We start from the raw sequence: 26866 nt of genomic DNA, 5'->3' as shown, positions 1-26866 counted from the left end.
GTCGGACCAGCGTTGAACAGACCTGAGCGCGGGAGCTTGTAGTTTTAATTTCTGTTTGTAGGCTGGAATCAACAAAATGGAGTCGTGGTCAGCTTTTCCGAAAGGAGGGCGGGGGAGGGCCTTATATGCGTCGCGGAAGTTAGTATAACAATGGTCCAGAGTTTTGCCAGCCCTGGTAGGACAATCGATGTGCTGATAGAATTTAGGGAGTTTTGTTTTTAGATTAGCCTTGTTAAAATCCCCAGATGTTGTGCGCCCTCCAACCAGTGGCGCCACTCCTCGAGGGCCAGCTTGATGGCGAGGAGTTCTGTTCCCCACATCGTAATTCCTCTCAGCGGAGGATAACTTCCTGGAGGAGAAGGCACAGGGATGTGATTTTGGAGGTGTTCCCACCCGGTGAGAGAGTATGGCTCCTACTCCTACTCCAGAGGCATCCACCTCCAGGGTGAAAGGAAGAGTCTGATCAGGTTGCCGAAGGACAGGAGCTGAGGTGATGAGGCGTTTTGAAGTTGTTAAAAGCAGTCAGGGCGGTATCAGTCCATTGAAGGGTCCGCGTCTTTTGGCTGGTAAGGGTAGTGAAGGGAGCGGCAATAGAACTGAAGTTCCGAATGAACCGGCGATAGTAGTTGGAGAACCCAATGAAACGTTGGAGTTTAACGGTATTGGGTTTGGTCCAGTTACTGACGGCGGTGACTTTGTTCTCATCCATGCTGACCTCCAGGTGTCAGTATGAAACCGAGGAAGTTTTCCGAGGTTACATAGAAGGTGCTTTTTTCTGGTCAAGGAGCCGTTAAAGAACCTTTTGCACATGCTGTATGTGTTCCTTTAGGGAGTGGGAGTAAATCAGGATGTCATCAATGTAGACGATGAGAAAGCGTTTATCGTATCCTGGAAAACCTCGTTCATAAAGGATTGAAAGACGTCGGGGGCGTTAGTAAGGCCGTAGGGTATGACCAGGTATTTGTAGTACCCTCGTGCGGTGATAAAGGCCGTTTTCTTTTCGTCGTCTTCACGTATACGAACAAGGTTATATGCACTTTGCAGGTCGAGTTTCGTATAGATGTTGGCGCGGCCCACTTATTCAAGGGTTGCTGGGATCAGAGGAAGAGGGAACTGGTTCTTCACCGTGACGTCATTCAGGGAATGGTAATCAATACATGGACGGAGACCGTCCTTTTCTCCAACACAGAAGAAGCTAGACGCAGCCGGGGAAGAAGGACGAATGAAACCATTTGCAAGTGTTTTATCAATGTAGTTCTCCATTGCCTCATTTTTCGAGTTAGTTAGGGGGTAAACACGGCCCATCGGTGGGGACACTCTAGAGAGTAAGTCAATAGAACTGTCCCCTGTGCGATGTGGTGGCCTTGATTTTGCTGTACTGGGCGTATTTAGATGGTATGGTGGGTGGCACTGCAGAGGCAGAGTCCTCAATGGTGGTGGCTCTGCAGGGTAGGCTGAGACAACTGATGAAGCAGGTAGAAGACCAGGACAGTAGTTCACCTTGTCGCCACAAGATAGCAGGGTCGTGATGACAAAGCCAGGGGTGTCCGAGGATGAGTGGCTGTTTGGGAGGGATGAGAGTTCCATGAGTTGAATGGTTTAGGTGTGGAAAACTCCAATCTGGAGAGTGACGCTCTGTGTCAGGTGCGTATTGAAGCCTGTGCTCAATGGCTGCCCGTCCAGGGTGTTAATCCTTAAGGGAGAGGTGACAGGTGTTAGATCAATGTCAAGCTCTTGTACTAGCTGGTAATTGATACAATTACCTGCTGCTCCCGAATCCATCAAGCTCTCTACGTACTTAATAACCCCCTTCACGGTTATCAATACTGGGATGGAGAATTGCTTCTGGGAGATATTTAGAAATAAGGACACGCCTACCTGCATGGCAGCGGAGCGACCCTTCTCATCTCTCCGTGGGGGATGAATAGGGCAATGGCTGAGTAGATTATCTTTTCCCTCCACAGTATAGGCAGAGCCCTTCATGGATCCGCCTTTGACGTTCGATACAAGGAAGAGGAGCATGGCCCAACTGCATGGGCTCTGGAAGACTCGGACAGGATGACGGAATCATGGAAAGACAATGTTTCAGGTTCCTGGGTGGCAGAGTTCTTCGGCGGTCGGCGATGAGGTGGTCGATGGAGATGAACATACGAATATATAGATTTAAATCCTGAAGGTCACCTCTACAGGCCAGCTTCGCCTGAAGTCCCTGTTGAGCCCTCGTCGGTAAATAAAGCAGCCTCACTCCATCCACTCCCTGCAGCCATGGTGCAGAACTCGAGGGCATACTCGGCAGCTGAATTGTGTCATTGTTGAAGTTCTATGAGGAGGTCTCCTATAGGACGACCGGAAGGAGAGTGATTGAATACCTCTTTGAAGAGGGTGTGGAAATGGGTCTCGGATCCGAGTTCTGTGCTTTTGGCAATCCATATGGCGGTGGCCCAATCCAGGGCTTTGCCTCTGAGTAGAGACAATAAAATCCACCCTGCTCTTGTCGGTGGCGAAGTTAGTGGGGTTGTGCTCAATGTATTTGCTGCATTGCATCAGAAGTTCCTGACATTTCCCAGGTGAACTCTCATATTTTCCAGGCATGGATATGAACGAAGGAGGGCTATGGGTTACAATACCTGGTATTGGAGGAGTAGAGATAGGCTGGCGGAGAAGATGGCAGATTTCCTCCATACGCTCCTCTTGCTTGGTTAGGCACCGCTGAATCCATTACGTTTTTAGGTGAGGTTTTCTGTAATGAATACTCAGGGAGAAAAAAGGTATAGATTCACGCGCAGATTGCGGCAGGTGTTAATTTCGCCTTCGCGGAAGGCAGGAATCGTGGTCACAGGCAGGCAAAGGTCATACACAGATAGACACACAGGCAGGTGAATCAAAACTAGCTAAGAAAAGGCTTAGTAGAGTCAAAACGAACAATACCTCACAAATGCACAAACAGAATGAACTGAACTTAATAAGGAGCTGATGAGACCAGGTGAGTACCTAACACAGGTGAAATCAATGAACAAAATTAAAGACGTTCAAGAACACAAAGAAACACGGCTACGTTCAATAACATAATGAAACGGAACACAAGGTTGACTAAGAAAATAAATACAGAACCTTACACTGTGCTTCAAATTCACTACTTGACTGAGGGAACTTACAGATAATTGTTTGTGTGGGGTACAGAGATCAGTAATCATTAAAAAATCATGTTAACCCCTATTATTGCACAGAGTGAATCCATGCAGCTTATTGTGTGACTTACTAACCACATTTTTACTCCTGAACGTATTTAGGCTTGCGATAACAAGGGGTTGAATACTTATTAACTCAAGACATTTCAGCTTAATTTAAGAAAATATAATTAGTAAGCATTTCTAAAAACATAATTCCACTTTGACATTGTGGCATTTTGTGTCTATATCAGTGGCATATAGTCTCGATTTTATTCATTTTAAATTCAGCCTGTAACACAGCTAATTGTTTGAAAAGTCAAGGGGTGTGTATACTTTCTGAAGGCATTACACAGTATACACTGTATGCATGGTGCTCAAAGAAGGTGAGAATAATTCATGTGAAGGCAAATTAGTTGTGATGATTCTTATGTGCATATTTCATTATCCCCATTTCCCTCATGAGCTCTCTGTGGCTGGGGCTTGTTCCCTGTTGCAAAGATGCAAGCTAGGTCTACCTCATTCTCTTTGTCTCCGAGGAGCTTTCTCATATTGTTCGCAAGGTAGCAGGGGATTCTGTGCATAGCTTACCACTCCCTGTCCTCATTTGTCATGTGTGGTTTTGGCTCCAGCTGGTAAGGGGTGGCAGTAGTACTCTGTGCAGCTAATTTTTAAAGTATGAGGTGTGTTTGAGTCTGCTCCTCTCGAGTTGGCATGGCAGGTTGGCATCGATCATGCGAGCCCCAAATGCATATACACTCCATCACCCCCGCCAGTGTGTCCCCACTGGAGGCTGCACAGCACAACACAGCACAGCCACCTCAGGGCTGGAGAGACCAGAGGAACAGCTCTGGGCGACTGGGGCTCTCTCCATGTCCGCTGGCTCAGCTTGGGAATTTCCGAGGAACTTTATGGGCTAAGAAAAAATACAGAGATTGGGCTAAAATGCTTCAGTATTTCCGTTTCTCCATTATAAGAACCAGAATGTTAGACAAACTATAAACTATGCTATTTTTATCAGCATATGTAGAGAATAATTTTTATTTGTGTCAAAACAAACTCTTTGGTTCTAGTTCTAAGGGAGAAAGAAACACGTCGCATGAGTAAACATGTGAATGCAGAGCAATAGAGATGAACTAACTGCCATGGATCCTCTCAGAGAGAGCCAGATTGATGGAGACAGGGCTCAGGGAGTTGAGGATTAGTGGAGCGTGCAGATTCCCCCACGGACCCTCAGGTGCTCCAGCCCCTCACTACCGGACAGACGCTGCACTTATCTCATGTCACATTCCGCTCTGTCCTGTGTGAGCAACTGATATGTACCTGAGACCTCTAGACCATGGACAAGAAAGCACAGTGCCCTCTCCTGCTGTAATAGCATGCCATCCATCCTCTGTGGAAGCAGAGATAGAGAAATGGAAATAGAATAGTTATCTCGTACATGACTACGATTATCTTGTACACATCTGAGGAGGAAATAACTGCCCCGGTATTTGAAATGGAACAGGACAGACTTGATGATTAACCCTGGCCATGGGTAAAGACCCCAACTGGGTTGGGACTAGGTTTACTGAGGAAGGACAGCAAAGAGAATCAGTGGAAACAAAGAAGTGGCGGACACAGAGAGAGAGAGTGCGATGGAGTCATTCTGATGGTGACTTGTTTAAATGAAGCTGCCATAGACTCTCTCCCAGGCAGCCTGGCCCTCTGAGGTGAATGGAACGGCCCAGCAAGGTAGAGCAGTGGGATATACAGTCAGTGTGTCACTCAGGAGACTGGCTGTCAGGGGCTGCATGGAGATGTGGGGCGAGGGGAGGAGGAAGTGGGGGAGGCGGACTCCTAGGCACATTCTCTTCTGAGCCAGCAAGGAAGAAATTAAACTAGCCAGATAAAAGTGAAGGCTCTGCATTGTGTATATACAGACTGTGTAACTTGGACCTGAGGGGGAACAGGGAGAAGTGGTGGGTAGCCTAAAGTCAGCACTAACAGGTGAAGGTTGATGACTGATTCTGCTTGATGGACTCTTCATCATCAATCTCCTAACCCCAAGTCTGACAACCTCTCCTGCAATCTGTCCCATCATACATTTAAGTGAGGTTTGGTCATACATTTTAAAGTGTCATTAGAAAATGAATCGGATGATTCTGACAAGGAGTGGGTTTGTTTCTAACCCAGTGGAGCAGTGGAATAATATGAGAGAGAGGAAAATAATAGAGATTGTGTAGGCATTGAATAGAGAACTGGAAATTGCCATAGTTTTCATCACTAAATACAGTTGCTATACTGGTTTGATCCTTTCATGTACTTCTTGCCTTGAGGGTACAGCAGGAAACTGAGAGAGTCAATAGAGAAAGTGTCTGTCATCTAGTTGGGGTGGGGCAGCATGCGGGTCTGCCAAGGTGTTATAATGACAGGAGGCAGAGCACCATCTTGATTTCTCACCCTCTGGCTACCAGAGACACGGCGGCCCGCTGAGACCGCCGCTGGCATGCCACGCCTCCCTCGCCCTCTGTATGCAGCCTGATACCTATACCCCCTGATCGACTGGGGAGTAGTGGGCTGTGTTAGGAGGGTTATAGAGAGCTTGACATGGCAGGTAAACTAAGCTGCGGCTAAAGAAATGTAATCGGAGTGCCAAGCTCATCTGTGTCTAGCTGTGTGAGGCTGACACACCAAGGCCGGACACCATTGAAAGACTCAACGTTATCATCTACAATTACCCTGGAAGATCCCTAAGGAGCAAAATGTGAAGCGCAAAAAACGGATGAAAGTTCGTTTTTTTCATTTGGATCAAACCTTATCTCATGTGTGGATAGCTCCAGTTGTCAGGATAAACTGTTTGTTGTGTCTTGGTAGAGATAAGAAATTCACACTTGAATGTCCTGCCATAACTTCTCTCTCTCATACCATAGAGGCTGCTTCTAGCAGGTCAATACATAGCAAAAAATAAGGTTTAAGGCTTTAGCAGAGGAAGGTTAAGTAGCAAGTAAGACGATCTATGTGACTAGCAGACTGTCACGGCTACAATATTCATTGCCCTGGCTTCTGCCCTATTAGTGCAGCTTTGTTTTTCATGTTAGGAAATCACATGCACATTCTCACTTTATTTGAGCTCCATTTTAGCCAGACAGGTGCAGTAGAGGATGAAGCCAGTCTCTCTCACTAATATAAAGTGACTATTAATATGCGTCAGGGGTGCTCTGTCAGACTTACTCTCCTAATTGTCATTTATTGGTTTCTTTGTCAGTGCTGCCATGTGTAACTCTCCAAGATGTTCATTAGACTGGGAAGGAGAAATCACAAAAGCTTCACTTGTGAATTTGATATCTGACCTGTTCAGCTTTTTCCTCCACAAGTAGTCAAGGGAAATATTGGGCCTGATTTCTTTGTGAATATGCTGTACAGTCAAACGTGAGTATGAAATAGTCCCATTTAGATTTGATAAAACGTGCAATTTTTTAGTTTTTGTTTCTGAAAATGGTCAGATTTTTCTATCTGACTAGGTTTCATAAGATCATGAACAGAACTCTGTTTATGTGGAATCCATTTTTACATACAGTATGTCTACTAAAACATACCCACTTTCAAAATGGAGCTGAATATGCAGTTCTTTACTTAAAAATGGAGATTAATTCCATGACCTCTGACTAATTTAAGAAAATATCGTCTGTGCAATGAAATGTGCTAGCAACAGCAGTTCAGACAGAAAACGCCACGTATTAATTTAACCATTTATTAGATAAGATCACAATACATTCAATACGTTAGTCTTTGCGTCAGGCTCTGCTCCTTCTGGGAATCTCACTGCCAGAGCATGCATCATGTTAAGATGAAAATAATTACAGGAAGTGGGCAAGGTACACTGTACCAATTCCCCTGCAGGAAGGAAACGAAACCAAACAGGTGGTGGGTGGGTTCAAGAAAATGTAACAGCATACTATTGAGCAAGCAACAGCAGTAGAGGCAGCAGCACCTGTGTGTGTAAAACTGATCAGCTTAAAAAGACTGCCATATTAAAGCTGCAATATGTAACTTTTTGGGACAACTTGACAAAATTCACATAGAAATGGGAGTTGTAAATCTGTCATTGTCATTCAAAGCAAGTCTAAGAAACTCTAGATCTGAGAAACTCTAGATCTGTTCTATGTGCGCTATGCTTCCTGTTTTTTTTTAGTTTTTGCGTCTTTTACTTTCAGTTTTGTACTCCAGCTTCAAACAGATGAAAATACTATATTTTTGGTGATGGAAAATGTACTTCACAGCAGTTTAGATGGTACAATAATTCTCTACACCATACTTGTTTGTTTTGTCACGTAACTGAAATTAGGTGAACTCTTAGAATTTTTGCAACCAGGAAATGACGGTGGGATTTTTGCATAGTGCATCTTTTAAGGCAGGAAGTGTTTGTTGAATATGATTGGTGTGACGTCAGCTGAATCGTCAGCTGATGCATCGCTGATGCCAATCCTCGGGTTTCCTGTCTGAACCGGCTGCGCTTGATTAATATCAAAGCCTCTATCTACTCATGTAGGCTACAGGAGATATAGGGTAAATAGTAGGCAAAGGAGAATCCATGGAGGATATTGGACTACTTGCCTGGCTTACCTCTTTAAGAAAAGAAACAGGAGTTAAAAAGATTCCAGGTAGCTGGAGACTGTGGTGAATTCTCTTCACTCTACCTCTCAAGCCGGAGCCTAAATGGGGGAGTTTATTGCACCCTAATATATAACATGACGAGGTGTCAAGGAGTCATTTTCCCTGACACACTGGGGTTTTACTCTCTGTTTTGATGGCAGTCTCGCCGACACACTCCTTTATCACCTGGCTAACACAACTGGCAGACTCATTGTATGAGAGCTGACACAAGCCCATTTGACGTGCATTGTAATGGAGGAGTGTAATTTGTCAGCAGATCCGGTGCTGCCCAGACATCTCTCTCTCAGCAGAGTGCAGCGGCAGTTCCCTGGGCAGCCCAACCTGGCCTCGCTGTTCATCCATCACAGCTCCTGATTAAACATCCCATTGCTCTCTGCTCTACTGAGGCCTCTTCATATCCTCACACTGAAAGACAAAAAATCAAGACAAGATGGCACATAGGGAGTTATCCTGGAACAGTTTTGAGCTTCAAATTTCTTCACCAATTCCCAAAGTCATTTTTGTTAGGACTGTTCTTGTTTGAAATGCTGGTGTGCATACCTCAATACAAGGGTATATATACTTTCTACCCACTGGATCTGTTATTATGTGAATACTTGTTCATCAAATGAGAACTAAGGTTGTTGAAAGAGATGTCTTGTGGCTGTGGGGCATTTTGCTTCGTGATATCAACATACACTGAGTATACAAAACATTAAGAACACCTGCTCTTTCAATGACATAGACTGACCAGATGAATACAGGTGAAAGTTATGATCCCTTATTGATGACACTTGTTAAATCCACTTCAATCAGTGTAGATGAAGGGGAGGAGACAGGTTAAGAAAGCATTTTTAAGCCTTGAGACAATTGAGGCATGGATTGTGTATGTGTGCCATTCAGAGGGTGCATGGGCAAGACAAAATATTTAAGTGCCTTTGAACGGGGTATGGTACTAGGTGCCAGGCTAAACGGTTTGTTTCAAGAACTGCAGAGCTGCTGGGCTTTTCACGCTCAACAGTTTCCCGCATGTATCAAGAATGGTCCACCACCCCAAAGGACATCCAGCCAACTTGACACAACTGAGGGAAGCATTGGAGTCAACATGGGCCAGCATCCCTGTGGAGCACATTCAACACCATGTAGAGTCCATGCCCCGACGAATTGAGGCTGTTCTGAGGGCAAAAGAGGTGCAACTCAATATTAGGAAGGTGTTCTTAATGTTTTGTACACTCAGTGTACATCAGAATAAAGATGATTGTCTCTGATTATGACCAAGCTGATTTACACTGAAATCTATGGTATTTATTGTTTATGTCATAATGCATAAGCAAAGCTTTATTTTTATTCAATGTTAATTAGGCTTTAGAATTGGGACTGGGTTTCTTTGATTCAAGCAAATGTCATCTCTATTTTCTCACACTTGAAATGCTTCTCGTTTCTCTGATCCACTGTATTAGTCACTTCAGCGATGGACCCTGCAGTGTTTTTAGAAGTCCCACAAAAGCCAATTAAGAGAGCCTAAACTGCATTTAATATTAGGCAAAATGGCACTTAAATTGAAATTGTTAAAAATATATGCAGACCTAAATCCTCATCATGAGTTCACCCTCTGCCTTTGCTCCTGAGGGGGAAGCAGTGTCTGTGCTCCCAGATTGAGTCCGTTGCGCTGCATTCAGCTCTCAGGCATGCAATGTCTTCAAAAAAACATCAGTGATTAATAATTAACTAAACACAACGCAACTCCTCTCAATCGTGTCCATGCACACTATTGGATGAATACATACTGTATAAACAGCCCATTGCTTTTATTAATGGAGCTCACTCTTTGTTAGTGCCGCTTTGTGATGTTTTCTTCCTTCTCTCTATGCAATTTTCTGTTTTCTTTATCAGAAATCTTCAAGATATCCAGACCTTAGACATCGCATCACATGCACAAGATGAACAAAATCAAATATGGTTATTACCATGTAATCAATAGTACACTATCTGAGGAAATTAAAACATGGCTGCTGGCTACAGCCATCCATGTTAGTCCAACCGACTCTCATAACAAAGGAGAATGGAATAGTTGATTGGGTGAGGAAGAAGCTAGCACATCAAACCCTGGCCTATCCTGATTGGCTCATCCATCATAATTGTCTCTGGGGCTGTGGTGTGATGTGGTGGGTGGATGGGTGAATTTGGAAAGTGGCACGGATGATTGGCAGTGGGCAAAGAGGTGCCATTTTATTGTGTTTTTAGGAAATTATATGTGAGATTGGGTCATGCCACTCCTCTCAGGAATCTGTCAGCTATGTTTATTAAAGAGTTCTGTCATCACTGCTCCTCCTTCTCTCTTGGTGCCTCATGATTGTAAATGACAGGAGCAGTGGCATGCAGGCCCTTTCCCTTAAGGAGATACACACATGCACACGCCAATTATCCACCTCACTACTTTAACACTCACATACTCCTCTGTTTGATGTGTACAGTCATTGCGCCCCAAATGCTGTTTAGCCTTATGCACAGAAAGGATCTCATCAAAGCTGTCAACGTTCTTCAGTTCTTCATCTACTTCCCTGTGGGTTTAAAGGTATTACTCCATGCACTAGTTTGGGCCCAGCATTTAGAGAGATCCATTAGCATAGGCGTCCTTGTTGTGCTAGCAACACACTTTGAGATGCTGGGCGACCATATGGTGCTGGGAACCACAAAGTGCATTTGATCCTTTTAATAGCAACCTTTCCTCTGTAGTGGGAAGAAGAAAAGAGACTTGGATTATGGTCCTGGCTTAAACCCAACTCCAAGTTTTCTTTGCATTTTAAAGCCTGCATGCCCTTCACAGTCTTTAGCAGATGCTTGAATTGTGCATATTCATTCTTACTACTATTATATCTGCTCTGAGATTCTGTCCTGTTTTGGAGAATTTTATAAAAATTGAAAAAACATTTATAGATAATTGGCTAGCCTTTACTTGAACCATCTGTCACAATGCCTTCATAATGCTATCCTGGAACTGTATAGATCTCATTTAGGAGTCATAAAAATTGATATTCGTTGTAGTTGGATATGGGAAATGAATTAGCTATGATGCTGTCATGTTGGGTGTTAGGGACGGATTTAGCTCATTATAAATAAATTGTGAAGTTGTGCAAAGTTGTTTTTCTTCTATAAATGAACTTTGTTAGGTCTTGCGCATTTAAAAAACCTATGGAGTTATTTGAAATACTCTCTACACTTCGATTGCACAGGTCCAGGTAGGCCTGCTCTTGTATTCAGAACTTCTTAGCAGAACTTCTTAGCATACGCAGTGACAAACACTCTGCAAACCAGCTCTCAGAAACAACCCCCAATCTGTCTTCTTTATTATTTAACCCTTAACAAACCCTGTGCCATCTGCTATCTTATTGAAGGGAGCAGAAGGCTGCCAGACATAGAATCAATCTTGCTGGAAATATTGCATACATAGACAAGGATCTGCAATGGTCCACAAACCGTTAATTAATTAAGTGCTGTTTCTGGTAGCCCTTATTTTAAGGACCAACCAATAAGTTCCATTGAGTGATCTAACAGGGCTCTGGCAAATAAAAATCACTAGCCAGACACAATCACTGGCTCACCCAGTTTGTATCCCAGCACATGACCAGACTAATGATGAGGTTGTCTTGGGGACTGTAGAACATGATGTGATAAATGCTATAGTGGTACTGGAATTGTTTGCTTAAAAGCACATGTCACTCTATTGGTGCTATTGGTGGAAGTAAAGGTAATTTACTTTCAGATATGCCAATATTTAGTGAATTTGCCTGAACAGTCTGCTGGCGGCGTTATCCGGTCATTTCGTTCAATTTAATTATGGCTAAAGGAATTTGCAGAGGACATCAGTTATTTTCCCAAACAAATGTTTGACTGTTGCTTAAATATGTCTGTGCATTTCCCTGCAGAAACGTTGCCCTCACGCTGTTCTGGGCTCTAGACCTAACTGATGGAAACTGTACATTACTAGTATCTACCATCTGTTCAGCCATCAACATGATGAAGCTGTGTGAAGATATTCTCAATCTGAGATCCTTCATCGTGGAACTGATTTAGCATCCTTACTCAAATGTAGGTATTGAGTCCCTAAAGACTGTGTTAGCCCACTGAGGTTATATGCACTGTGTGAGCATAGTTCACCAAACCAACTCGTGTACTAATGGTTCAGTTGCTTAGATACTGTACTTATTGATACAGCATTGGTCATGGGGATGCCTTCAACTTCTGTTGTTGTTGTCAATTTAATGTCATATAAAATAAGTGAATAGGCTTAGATTATTGTCATAAAATTAGTCATTGTGTGATGCTGACCACCTCTTTTATATTGCGGTAGAAACCTGTGGCTTAAATTGTTTAATTTATCTGGGTGCGGCGTTCTACCCGGCTCCATGGCCGGGGCCCTCCTCTGCGCCGATGCCCAGTACGGGCACGGCGTTCTACCCGGCTCCTTGGCCGGGGCCCTCCTCTGCGCCGATGCCCAGTACGGGCACGGCGTTCTACCCGGCTCCTTGGCCGGGGCCCTCCTCTGCGCCGATGCCCAGTACGGGCACGGCGCTCTACCCGGCTCCATGGCCGGACCCGTGGTCTGGGCGGGGGCAAAGTCCCGCACCAGAGCTGCCACTGATGCTGGCGAATCCACGAGCGGAGTGGGTACTTCGCCCCGCACCGGAGCCGCCACCGACGCTAGAGGCCCACCCGGACCCTCCGCTATAGAGTCAGGTGTAATAGCCCAACCATCTAAGAGATGAGTGGCTAAAAATAAAACAAGTTTTTGTACCTGAAAATAATGAGGCATTGCAACTGTAAATGTCTGAGTGTTTGTGGAGTGCACAGAGTGGAATGGATCTCCAGTGAGGATGTATAGGTATTGGCTGGGCTGAGAAACAATGGAAGTGAGGTGTGTCTTTGTGTATGGTGGTGAGCCAAAGAAACTGGTATTTTACCAGCCAAAGAAACTGGTGTTTATACATGCTCATGTGTTATAATTATGTGCCAGTATGCAGTGTTACATCATTCAGTTTTAATGTTTTATTCAGAGAATGCACTGGATTTCAGTCACCAGTTAAGCTCTATCAAGCCCTTTGGCCATTGAGTCAGGAATTACAACCTATTCTCTCAGCTGACACTGATCAGTACAAACATTGTTTGCGGTCAGCAGTGACTGATTTTAAATAAGACGACGCACGCAGTAGTACTCATCTGTCTGACCGTGATGTGTGGGTTGACCCCTGAAATGGGTTAACACAGCACTAGAGACAAACGTCCTCAACAGTACGTAGCTGAGCTCTGAGCTTTATTGGTCCTGTCTCCTCTGCTGTGAATTAGCATGGTCCTCTGCAAGCTTCTCCTAGGGAGCCCTCTGCTGTCAATAACCACAGTGTGCTTCCTCTCTCTGCTTGGACTCCTCCTCCTCCACTCTTTCTCCTACTCTGTAATGTACACAAATATATTCCCCCACAAAGCCCTGCAGTGCCTGGCCATGTCCCGGAGAGAAAGGCAGGCAGGATTTAAAACCCCCAGTACAGACAAACTGACAGCTTCTCAGGGGCAGGTAAGCAATCTCACTCAGCGCTGGAGGGGAGACTCAGAGGGAGGCAGGAGAGTGGAAAGGACAGGCCACAGTGTTAACCTGGTGCAAATACAATAATAAAGTTCAGTCAAACGAAGTGGACCTAATTGGGATTTCAACTTATATCTACATTTTAGGAAGGAAATTTAGAGCATTCAACTGGTCTGTCATTGACATTCATATTTAGTAACGATATTTTGGGGCCAATATGGGATCATTGGATGCTAAGCCTATAAAATATTATTCCAGACTGCCTGCATCACTGATGTTAGCATTCCAATGAATAAGTTGAGCTGTTTTTTTATATTGGGAAAGAATGTCAAATTCTCTGTTTTCAAATACTGTATAATCACTAACCTACATCAACATATTAATGTGGAAGAATAAAGAAGTCACGCACTAGTGTATTTCACTTTTCTGAAAGTCTGGTGGAAAGGAATGGACATGTAACCAGCTGGTTTGGTCTGCTGTCTTCCCAGGACCTTCACATTGTCATATTTTGTTCCTTCACCTTTCTTTTCCCTTCTTTATGTTGTATGCTTTTATTCTGCCATCCGTAGAGCAATGATCCAAAAACAAGGCCACAAATAAGAAATCAGTGGTCTTTTCTGTCTGGAACATTAAACAGGCTTGATGTATGCTTATTACTCACTTCACTCAAATCAATGGTCTAATCTTTTCCCTCTGTGATTGATTTCCCAGCAGCCTACAGAACTTACACTGTAGGTGATTTAATAAACACCAGAAAAGTGCTATAAAATAGGAATACTCGACTAGAATCTTAAAACACCAACCTGGGTAGTATACAGTAGTAAAATACAAGTGTCATTTGAGATTTTCTTTACAACAATCATTCAGCAATAGTCTAGTAGCTCAAATGTAAACAGATTATGTTTAGCTACAGCTCCCAATCTTCTATGCCCCACGGTCATGGTTCCAGAGGTCCAGCCCAGAGTGGGGAGTGTGTCCAGCCCCTAGTTATCCCCAGTAATGTGGACTGAAGACAGAGGTCTGTGGTGTCCAGCCTGGGTCTATGGACCACCCATAGAGAGGGGGTCAGTGGCCTGGCTGTCCCCAGCCTGGGTGACCCTGGGGGATGGCCGGGGGAAACAGTAACCCTCAGCACCCATCACAGGTGTCTATGTCACTGAGCACACTAACTGGGGTCAGTGTCTAACAGACTCCTCACAAAGAAGCGGGCCAATTGCTTTTCTCTGCTAAGGCCAGAGTAGGTCAGGCAGAAGAAACACTGCTGATAAGTGACCTTTTCTCATTCCCTACATGCAGAATGCTGACTGACTGAGTGCACCTCTGATATCAGTCTATGTAATACTCCATGGGATTTGCGTTGCTCAGTAAAGGTTGATTAGGTAGGGTGGAGGTCAGCTGTGCGGGTATTGAATTCTGTCTAGATATAGAGAAAGATATGGAACAATGTGTTGCCTTGTTGCATCCAGAGAAAGCTACCAACTGAGAGTGGAACCAAATCAATGAGTAGATTGGCAATGGCATTCTAAAGCTGGTAAAGGATATTATTGAACTAACACTTGTGGTTCAGTGCATTGATGAGCACACTGTGTCTTGCAGGGAGGAAAACAACAACAACAAAAACAACAACAAATACAACAACAACATACTTTATTATTTTATGAGTAGTATTCACCATGGGATTCACCCAAGAAGTCATTTGTAACACATTTAACTGTGTTTGGATCCAGTACTACAGGCTTTAAACTGTGTTCTGCTGTTTATTTAGATGACAGCAGAGGTCATTCTTCGACTCGTCAATGATCCAGTACTTCCATTCTATCCTCTTGATATCGCCCTGGATGTCCAAAATAAACTCAAAGGTAAGACACAATCTTGTTTATTCTATCCTTTGGCGTTTCATGATATTGCATGAATGAAGGACTTTTTCAGACATCATTGAATTTGTACTGCTATGTTATTATCTTCGACTGAATCAAACATGCATGACAAAACAACAATGAACAATTGAACTATTGTGCAATACCCACATCGGAGTGAAGTGAATGAAGCATCTATTGGTGCTCTGGTTGTTTGCTGAGCCACGTGGGTCTATGCAGTGGCATAACTCATATCTGCAGTCCACCCACCCACCCACCCAGCCAGCCAGCACCAGGCCACAGCAGGTCCCCCTCTCCTCCTCTCCCTCCTTCTCTCTCTCTCTCTCTCTCTCCCATAAGAATGATTTAGAGGCAGATCATCTGTTTAGGTGGACATATCGATCGCCTCTATCACGCCTCATGAGTCCAATGCCAAGTGACCTTGATTTTTGCATTTGTAAAATTTAAATCCTGGCCGGGTCATCTTTCTTTTCGCCAGCCTTGGACTCGACTGCCTCTTTCGTCTCAGACCTGAGTTCTGTTATGTCACACAGGATGAGAATGAAGATTTGACAAAGCCAGGAAGTGGTATTTCATCTCACCACTACTTCATCAAACAATCCAATAGCTTGGGTTTTCCCTCCCTCCCTCCCAAAGGCTCAATGTAGTTTTAAAGGAAGTTAGAATTGGATATAGCCTATACTTTAAAAGCAATTAATGATAATGCAGACTTACAGACCTCTTTGGTTTACTTTACTGTCACCTCTCATGGACTTGTAGAGGAAACTGGTAAATGGGACTTCTCATCCTGACCTTGTGCATCAGAGTTGTTATTTGGTTGTAATGTTAAATATTCATGCAGACAGAGCGAGCATAGGACAGGTGAGGTGCATAATCACCACATAATCTTGTCTCTCCTGGCTCAGTGTCCATAAAACTGTGTCCTAGTAGTTATATATCAGATCAACCATATTCCCATTGCTCTGCATAGTCACTGTCTACTGAATTAGACACAGGTGGTGCACCGTGTATGATTAGAAATGCTATATCATTGGTTTCAAATATTTGATTACTTTAAGGTAGTTTCCGTTATTGTAATAATTTCACACAAAATGTATAACACTTCCTTTTCCATATATTTGTCATTCTGTATTTGATTGAAGGTACCATTTTACACTGAGTTAACATTGTGTGGTGCTCATACAGTGCTCATACAGCCATGGTACTGTAGAGAATATGTTGATACAGTGGGTCCTCATCATGGCCAGTAAGCATTTAAAACACAAATTAGGTTTCTATCTCGCAATTCACTCTGCATTGCAGACAGCTGCTTAGACTGTGAAACACTGATATGTATAACTTACTCATGATGCCTCATTGTGGTAAGCACTGCGGTTCCGCTTCTTTATCCAAGACTAATGTCCACAAACGAGGCGGCTCTGTGATTGAGATGGAATGATTACCTGGCCGTGGTCTCTCCCGTCGCAGGGTCAGGGAACTAATGCCTTTAGAAGCTCAGTCGCAAACAGGTTGAATTAAATATAGAATGCTTTTATATGTGTGGTTAAAAATAAAGAACGGAGATGGGAGAGAGGTAAATAAATAATTTGAGGTTTCTGGGTTGATCCCTGGATTTTAGCCCAGCCACATGCTGTTTTGGGATTGGAACAGTAAATGGATTTTCAGACACCACATAAAATTGCACTATTCATGAGGACGAGTAATGGATTGTCTGAGATCAAACAGGCATGGCTAATTGAAACCTTCAAAATCTTTTGTTCACTTTTTATTCAAAATGAACAATTTGGTAACTTGCATTTTTTCAGAAGTACAGTAGCTGCACTTTGAAGCCAATCAGCTCTAGAAAATGATAAAATTGTGTGTGTGTGTGTGTGTGTGTGTGTGTGTGTGTGTGTGTGTGTGTGTGTGTGTGTGTGTGTGTGTGTGTGTGTGTGTGTGTGTGTGTGTGTGTGTGTGTGTGTGCGTGCGTGCGTGCTAAACATTTTTAAAGGTGGCTTCCTGAGTAGTGTTAAGTTCTATCCATCAAATCTCAGCAGGGTCTATGCCAACACAATCGTCCCTCCACGTCCCTCCGTGTCAGAATGTGTGATAGATTACAGCAATCCTCCCACATATTTCATAACTCCTATTCCCTCAGTAGGGAGAAAGACATTTACATTTGTAGAAGGGAACAGCTTTCTTTGGATATTTTTATCCTGTCTTTTCTCTCCTTTATTCCCTGAGTAGTTGCATGGTGTACATATTCTCCTGTGACTCTCCCACTCAATGCCATGCCCCAGCCTTGCTCTCATCTAACAAACACCAAAGAGAAGTGAAATGGAGAAAAAGCAGGCTTTAATGGAGCCACATATAAGCATGCAGCACACGGCCACAGTCAAGGTTATTTTCACTTAGGCATAATGGAACGGACAACTTTCGATGTGGCGACTAGCTTATTAGCAAACACTATTTAGACATGTTGTGACATTGATGTTTTTCTCTCTAGTGCTTGACTAGGATTCATGCATATAGTGTTGAAACAACAAATGTTAACCTGATATTTCATATGTGTTACAGAAATATTGAGGCCAACCCTTTTATAACACATATGTTTCTGTGTAAGGGACAAACCAATTAATTTGAATGTAATAATCGGCACATGAATTTTTCACCCATCCACAAATGTTGTTGACATGATTTAAAAACAGAGCAAGAGAAATGTGTCTGTACAGGTGACAGCCGAGGACAGTGCATTGTTGGAAGTCTATAATTTAATGCCTAAGAAGCAGCCATGTCATGCTGTTCATATAGTATGAATGTAACTCATAAATGGTGAGCAGTGCAATCTAACCTGATGGTCATTATGTAACACTATAAATATGGTCACATAATTAACCAAAATGTAATTTATTCATAATGACACATGTAAATGTGCTTTGTTTTGTTTTTATTTTCTAATGAGCATATCATTCTCTGAATAAGTTGTAATTAATGACACTGTCAATTAGAGTATCCCTACATACATGGCAGGGGGGGCTTTTTAATGAATCTTTAATTACTACGGAATAATTGAATGTTCTACTGATATGTCGACTCTAAGCAGTGACGTTGCCTTAATGTCCAATTGGTTCTGGCTGTTGTAAGACTCTGACTAACAGACCCATATCCATATCTGATTTTATGGCAAGCGCAGAGTAAAATGAATCGAAAATAGTTCTGAACTAGTTTTACTTTGTTGTAATTGAGTGGTGAGATTGGGCTAAGGATAAGGATATCGAAGGTAGTTGCAGTAGTGTAAGAGAGGTTTCTTAGATTTTAGCCAACCAAACATCGTCCACCTCCACCTTTTACCCATAACAGCCAATCCCTGCCCTGTGTCTGTGTTGATGTACTATAGATGATCCCCTGAGGACCCCCAGACTGCTGGCAGCAGCTGCCTACCTCAGAGAGAGCTCAGCCTTCCTCCAGTCTGAGACCATGCGTCCAGCCAATGACCCCAAGGAGAGGGACCCCTCCCATGTCCGCATGCTGAACGACGTGCTCCGGGACCTGGAGAAGAGCTTCATGGTCCCCCAGCCCCCTCCAGGTGTCTATAGGTAGGTGGAGCAGATTGTACTGTATGTGCTAGGCTAGCATACCATCACTCTATTACCTGAGGACATTTTGTGAAGGTAAGGGTGTGAGCTGCTTTGAAAATCTGGGCACAATATGCTAGCTAATTACAAAGCTCTCAAATGCCTTGTGGCATTCATTAAACATTATCTATTAATTGTGATTAGTCAATTAAGTCAATAATGGTGACCATGGGAACTATACATTTGACACTTTTTATGAAGTCACTTTTCAATCCACCTGGAGCCCATCTATTGAGTGTGATTAGAGTGTGCACCATTGTTTCTTATTGAATGAAAGACCATCGAGGAACATTACTGACTGCACATCACTGTGAATCTCTATAATTACCTTTAGCTAGCTAGTTTTCCATGAATGGGTCTGCCTCCCTGAGAGCCAGCACAGTTGTAGTGTAGTGTAATGTAATGTTTGTTGTTATAATTTGAATGCACATCTAATTGCACTAAGCTACCATTAGAACCAAAGCACAAACATTGAATTCAACTGTTCAATAATCCTCAAGAAACATTGCTGTTTAATTGGCTCCCTAATAACGAAGTATCCTTTTCTCAGAAATCTGCAGTACATGCCACAATCTACATTTTGCCTATTTCTTTGTTTTGTCTGAATGTAATTAACTTAGCTAACCACTGTGGTTTTACTAGCTTTAGATCAGTCTAATCCTACAAAGGGCAGTATAATGACTCCCTTCCTACTGCCTCTAGAACTGGAGACAGGGCTGGGAGACTTGGTGATGCTGGGTTTAACGTGAGCTTTGCACAGGAGTACATTTATATTGGTGGAGCATATACAGTACAGTAGATAGGGGAGCTATTGTGCTGATGGGTGGGTCATGGTGTGTGTGGAGGGAAAGATTTCAGATGCATTAGAATGTTCATGGCATTACTGTAATTTGCATGAGGATGATGGGTCAGGTGCGATGCTACATGACACAGAGCTATAACAAGAGTCAACATACATAGATAGACAACAACAATCAACATACATAGAGAGATATGCAGTATATATATTCCCTGTGCTGACCATGGGAATTGCAATATTTTTTTCCTGTGAGTGTTGAACCTGTCTGACTCCCACCAATCGTGTTGTTGTTTGTTTAATTACTTCGTACAGATGCCGGGTATACCATACGAGAAACTGCAGTTGTCAAAGAGACATGTGATTGTAATCAGATGGTAATCAGCATATCCTGGTGTGATGTGATTTAAATTAGATCAAGGTGTATGAAATAGATCAGGTGCTCTGGGCCCTTACAAGCCAGTATCTAGTCATTACCGCACTCTGAGCACACTCCCTGTTACTGCTGGGAATTAGTCCCAACTGACTGGCCCCTCTGTTTCCCCACTGTGCTGTGTGTACACTTATTACCCAGACCACTAATGGGAATTCATGCCCTTTGTCTGAGAGAAACGTAGCTGTTTCTAATAGTTATAGGAGAGGAAACAGAAACAGCATGCCAGGAAGCTCATAGTGAAAAGGATGAGCTGAACTTCCTCACCTCAGGTTTCGTAAATAATCAATTCCTGTCAAATGCAATCAAAGATTTGATAACGGTTCAGACTGAACCGACTGAACCAAACTTATTATTCAATTATGATTACTAGGAAATGGATACTGATACATACAATACTGTACTGTCAATCTGGTATCCCCCAAAGCACTGTGAGGCATTGGAGACAGCTGTGAATTATTTGACCAGGCTGAGACAGAGGAGATGGATGGCATTAAAAAGCACTCTGTAAGGCCTGAGAGAGTGGCTAAAACAAACGTCTTTATGCTGTCAGCAAGGAATTGATGTTCTGTGACTGACACCGGGGGAACAGACTAGTGTAGTTAAACCTAGTTTGTTCTGTTGTGCAGGAGAATTCTTTCTCCATTTAAAAAGTATGCAGGGTTACAAGGGACTTGAGATCAATATTAGATATCCTTACACTTAGAGGGATTTCACCATGCAGCCTTTCTGACAACAAGAATGCCTTACAATTCAAAACTGCTTTGTCCTACAGTATAAAAGTAAGCGCCTGCTCAAGGGCAAGAAATAGTATTGAGGGCTAACATATTATGTATGTGTATGTGGGTGCATGTATGTAAAGTAAGAACCAATTGATGTTCACATTTTTATTACTACAACATCATGTTGAAATTTCAGAAAGACACAAATTATAAGAACTTTAGTGAACTCGCTTGTCCTTGGCACTGCAGAATGAGTGGCCTTGAGAGATGGATCAAGTTCTGCATGAGACCCTGTGCAGTAGTTCACTCTTCAGTCAACAGCCCATCCTAGGCCCTGGGGGGTAGTCTAATTTATTCACATGAATGAAGCTCAACCATACCTTTTAGGGGAACACAAAATGGTTCTCTAATTATTCCTCAGTCAGCCTCAAAAGGACCTGAAAGTTAAAAAGCGTTTCTCATCCACAGAAAAGAGGAGCTTAATCACTGTATAAACTCAAGCCTGAAGGTCATGATGGCAGGCTAACCTGTTTACCTAAGAAGAATTGCCTTATTTATTCTGCTTAGGGGCTGTGCAGCCAGATTCCAAAGAAATCAATGTGCGATTCAGACGCATGAAGAGGAACGATCCAAAAGCTGCTCATTTTTTACCTACAAATGACTACACCATGGCCTGTAGCATGAAATGTATCTGACTGCTGTTTAGTTTTGAGATTCTAAATTAGATTGATTCTTGCTACTGTGTCCAGATGGGGCCAAGGGGATGTGTGAATGACGGAGAAACAGATAGATAGACAGGGAAGGTTTTGTGTTTCCAACAGTATTGTGTAACCTATATTTGACAGAAAACAGGGTGTGACAAGATCATTTTGTATGTACAATATCTCTCACAGTGTCAAGCAATTATACAGTAGGTATTATTAATGAAGAGGGGTTTTTTTTACAGGAAAATTAGCAGTTAGTGAATGTGAATACTTACCTGTGGTCTGTTTGTTCCCCTGTGATCCAGGAACCTGTTGTACAGTCTGAATGGGAAGTTCCCCCAGTTCTCCATACTGAAGTACCCCCTGGATCCACTAAAACACAACGCTGTAAACAAGTCTCTGTCACTGATAATAAACGCCATCAATTCAGCTGAAAAACTAATTCGCTGTGGGCTTGACCTCTTTGAAAACAGTCCAGATGACACAAATTGACCCAACGAAACCAATCAGCCAAGGTTAGAGGCACTGTATGCCTGCACTGCCTAGACCAATGGTATCTGCATACGTGCCTCAGATACCTAAGTTCACTCTGCACAATGAAGTGTGGCACATTTTTTTTTTACAAAGAGATCACACTAAAGCAATATGAAGAGAACGGGACACCTTCTCGCACTATTCTTCTTGAGCGCCTAATGTGTTCAGGTTTATGAAACATTCAATAAGCAATGTTGATTTCTTCTAGATCCTTCTGGCTGTCAATGAAAGTGCTGGGCTATCCAAGATGTCCTAATGCCTCATTTATACATGTCTGTCTGGCTGTCTGGAACAACGCCAGACAGACAGGCACGTATAAACTGAGAACGTGAAGAAGCACTGGAACACAGGAGTGAGCTAAATCTACAAGACAGAGCGATTCACAACCACGCAGAGCTTGATAGATAAACATGCATTTTGAAGTGAGTAATGTGTCACTGACTACAGCATGTTTCTACACGAGTGGATAAACACTATAAGGCCAGCTGGATGTGTTTATGCTCATATGCACTATTGAACAATCTCTGCCTCTGTCTAAACATTCAAACAAAACATACAGTATGACACCATTCCATGCTCTTAGTTCTGCTGAAAGCACACAACCCTCTGTTCTGCTCTCATTGTACCTTGTGATATTCTACAGGCAAGGCAAATGTGTATCTATGACAGAGCAGAGAACATGATGTTTGGATTATAGTAAGTGTGTGAGAAATTAGCTATATTTACAGAGGCATGATTGGTGAGGTAAACAGTGACAGCGGTGTGACATGGCCTGTTTTGACAGTTGACATGCTCAACCGTACTTCTTATAATAGTCATACGCATTACCGTCTTGACTGCAGACCCAAGCTGGCGTTAAGGATGCTTAAATTTGATTTTGATTTGAAGTCCCTGAAAACTGCATTTTGTATGATTATATTTTTCCGTGTCTCATGCACTATATGATTGAATCCAATAACCAGCACAGTAAAATGTTCTCTACCAGATGTGTGCTTTTATTGGATGTTTTTTTCTTCTACTTTGATATATTGAAAAATAATAATTAATCTTTGATAATGTCTCGTATCCAAAGTGAAATGTGATATCCGTATTTTTCTAATAACTCTGAATTACTTGGAGCCCTCCATGATCAATGTTATTAAAAACAGGCAAGTCTCTGCAATACTTTGATATAGAAGTAATGGCAATACCAATGGACAAGAGTAGTGTGGTTGTCTACAAAACAAACCTCACTTTCTCTATTTGTACATACAGTAGGATGGACTGATGATGAAATGTGTAGTATTACAGTAGCTGTTATTTGACATAACTTATTTGTTATGCTTTGTTCATGGTAGACTTCATGTGTTATTTTTGCATGAGCGTTGACATTCATTGGGATGAATCTTGTCTTCGAGGCAGCGCTGAGCGATTTCCACTACAAGCGCTTGAGGCAAAGTCAAGATTGTCTATATTATATCGTACAAATTATTAGATTTTTTTTTTTAAATCACTTTTTGGTCTTAATTTAAGGCTAGGGTTAGGCATAAGGTTAGCAGTGTGGTTAGGGTTATGTTTAAAATCAGATTTTATTACATTGTGGCTGTGCCAGCTAGTGACTACCCTTCAGAGCTGCCTCCAGTACATCAATCATACCAATAAATGACAACCTGCATATTGCAATGTACGTCATTTGTTTTGCTTATTTTTTGAGGGTTTAAGTGATATTTTCTTAATTGCAGGGTTCTGTAATGCTGTTGTGTCCATCTCAAGGATAAATGTGGATTTTGAAGGTAGTGGAACTGTCCCCAAAAGTCTCCTATGCCAATGTAATCCTTTGTCCATCATCATTATTGTCATCATTATAAGACATTTGCACTAGAGATTGTGTTTTTGATAACGTTTTTACAAATTTGTGATATAAAGGTCACTGGAATTCATAATAAGGATTTAATGATATTTTGTTAAAAAAATTGTACTTGACTTAACTTTTCAAAAGAAATGTAATGGCTATTTAGGAACACTTCATTCAGGGACTACAATATTAGCTAAGCTTTAAATTATGTACGTGCCTTTATTTGAAAATCATGAATGCTTTAAGAAAGGTTCTTCGGCTGATGTCAATAGTACATGTGTACATTGTTATTTTGCTTGAATAGAAGAATCTGTTTGATTTCGATACCAAAAATGAAGTGTGTGCTGTATAAAACCCTATTAGTTTAGGATTAATTCAACAACAGTAGGCCTACTACATTTTTAGAGGCATGAAAATTAGGAGAAATTATAAAAAGCCAGTTGTCTCATTCCTTAAAATTGGTAAATTAATACTCTTCTGAGGACTTCTACAGAGGACCATTTCATAACTTCATTACAGGATTTGTATTAGTTTATTTTATCATTAAGAAGCGGACATTGTTCATGCATAGTAGCATATAAAATGCCCTTTATAACAGGCGAACAGGTGAAATGTTTTTTTTGTTACATAAAAAAAAGGTTTTTATAAGGTAACAGCAACAAGCCTTTGGTATGAGTTATCTGGAAGCATGGTAAGTATGGACGTAGTTCCATCATTCACTGTAGTATGTGGTATGAAATGGCAGATTGTTATGCTCTTACTGTACCTCAAAATATAGTAGCATTTAGTTGGACCATGAGCTTCAAATAGGCTATATCAAATGTCTTCAATTATACAGTTATTTATGTGATGCTTTGTACAATCATATAATATTACACAAGTTAGATGTGTTGCATGATGTGTTACATGAAATACTGCATTGACTGGCATGAATATTGCATGTATTTGCACTAAGAGTCTTGATTGTGAGTTTACCAAGTCTTATATTGTTGTAAATTGTGATCATGTCTCTAGTCTCTTAAGTAATAGATATCAGGGTTTTGGCCACTTGAAATTCCTTTGGGATTTGTTTCTTTAAATATCTCTTAATATAGCTGGTCAAGCAGGAACTATCATGTATTGAATCCCCATGTCATTGGTATCATATGCAATAAACGCTACATTGGCATGATCTTGTTGTTCTTTTACAGTATTTTATATGTTAAAGAGTTTTAAAGACAGGGAAAATTACTGCCAAAAATTACTGCCATCATCAAGGGTGTTATAGGAAAATGGCAGTTTGAGGAAGTGCTTAGTTGTATTATTATGTAGGCTGTAGGTCTGTTTATCCAATGAAGGAATACATGGAATGGTTGACATCTACATGGAAATAGTTCAGTTTTAGTGTTATGCATTATTAACTGAATTCGTTCATCACAGTTGTGAAATATTTGTGTTAACACTATACAATTCCTCAATTATTGGGAATTAATGGTTTGGTATTGGGAAAAGTCCATTGCGTCTATTGATAACTCCCTTGGTATGATATTACAAGTGTTTTAGTATGTTGTAAATATTCTATATGAAATGTGCTATAATTTACGCCCCTAGTCTAATAAAAGGGAGGTTTAAAAGTAACTTTCATGATCCGTTATCTTTCTGCTCATGTAATTGATGAAAACGGAATTAACCTATTAAGGTTTTTATGACAATTTGCAGCATAATTCAATGAAAGATCTCCAGAGACCACCGAAATGATCTCAAACTTCCCCCAAGCGAAGTTTCACTGTGTGAACCGAATATTAGATTATCCGGTATGGCGTCGCTGTCCATGGTATTGGAAGTGGTAAACTATGTAGCCTACCTAATTGATGTTATAATTTTAGGATTTTCAACCAGTGTATACACCACTAGACCGCCTTGGTAAATGTGATGTCGTATTAATTAACAACGTGTCTCAATTATACCACAAAAAGGTGTCCTATTTACATACGGATGCGCCCGATAGCAAACATCCCACGCGCACGCGCTTACCACTGCTCTGATCCCAGGTGCAGTGGATTTAGTACGGGTATGAGGACGACGACGAAATGATGGCGACCGCCGCAGAAGAAATATTTCAAAGCCCATGTCCCATTTCTGAGCGCCATGTCACGACTATGTCCATCAAAATTACGCGGAAAAACCAGGATAAACCCTGGAAATTGAGATTAATTTACCTGCAGTGCTGTGAGTATCAGGAAAAAACAGCATTTGAATGGATGTTGAAAACCGCGACAGGATGTTTTCACGTGATAATTTCACCCCACGCCGACAGACAATTAACGTTAAATAGCATGAATGCACCTGGTCCATTTCACTAATTCAAACTTCACTTTGTACGCTCAGTCAAATAGGTTGTGGTAAATATAGGAAAGCACTCGCTAAAAACATACTGCTGGTCTGTGAAATCATCATGCCACTGCACAAGCCTACTGGATGCTGATGCGCACTAGAGCTTGTTCCTGGCCATTTCAGTACGTTTTCGTGGCTCCTCATCATGCGTAGGCTAGCCTAGACGGACCATAACAAAGGCGATTCATAAAGCTCATAGGTTTTTTATTTTTACAGTCACTGTAGCTAAAACCTTAGAGATTAATATTAAACACACATGAAACACAATTTTACACACACTGAATGAGATTAGATTATTCCAATACCGCTAATTTCATTGTCATTAAACCTCCATTATGGTGGGTTTGGAAATGCAGCTCTTATTGTATTCAAGCTTCTTGTCTTTCAGGGAGTGTCCTTTTGAAGTCGCACTTACAACAGCTGAAAGTAAAAGGACATAAAAAGACTGATAACACATCATTTGTAGTTATAAACTACCATATGTGTGAATCCAAATTGTAGATGTGAGAATATTAAACAGGATGTGATGATGATGAAAAAGTAATAACAGTTTGATGAAAAGGATGTCAGGCCAAGAACGACCCAAAATAATTTACACA

General features: G+C 41.9%; 2 protein-coding genes across 7 annotated transcripts in view; both read left to right on the top strand.

Moving 5' to 3' along the window:
* Positions 1-25065, top strand: part of LOC129810541 (inactive N-acetylated-alpha-linked acidic dipeptidase-like protein 2) — a 354237-nt gene extending 329172 nt beyond the window's left edge. For all 4 annotated transcript variants that reach the window (XM_055861117.1, XM_055861115.1, XM_055861118.1 and 1 more), the window contains 3 exons: positions 15146-15239; positions 18634-18832; positions 21832-25065. In XM_055861117.1, coding sequence (XP_055717092.1) covers positions 15146-15239; positions 18634-18832; positions 21832-22018 — 480 coding nt within the window. In that variant the 3' untranslated portion in view covers positions 22019-25065. The remainder of the gene's footprint in view (positions 1-15145; positions 15240-18633; positions 18833-21831) is intronic.
* Positions 25066-25783: 718 nt separating this feature from the next.
* The window catches only part of si:ch211-51h4.2 (uncharacterized), a 108559-nt gene continuing 107476 nt past the window's right edge, over positions 25784-26866 (top strand). For 2 of the 3 annotated variants that reach the window (XM_055861121.1, XM_055861119.1), the window contains exon 1: positions 25787-26102. In XM_055861121.1, the coding sequence (XP_055717096.1) occupies positions 25964-26102 (139 nt within the window). In that variant the 5' untranslated portion in view covers positions 25787-25963. Of the gene's footprint in view, positions 26103-26866 lie in introns of all 3 variants that reach the window. The other variant, XM_055861120.1, reaches the window with a different exon arrangement.

The sequence above is a fragment of the Salvelinus fontinalis genome, chromosome 14 (genome assembly GCF_029448725.1).
Source record: "Salvelinus fontinalis isolate EN_2023a chromosome 14, ASM2944872v1, whole genome shotgun sequence".
Taxonomy (NCBI): Eukaryota; Metazoa; Chordata; class Actinopteri; order Salmoniformes; family Salmonidae; genus Salvelinus; species Salvelinus fontinalis.
Note: the sequence above shows the minus strand (reverse complement) of the source record. Positions and strands in the feature narration are given on the sequence as shown.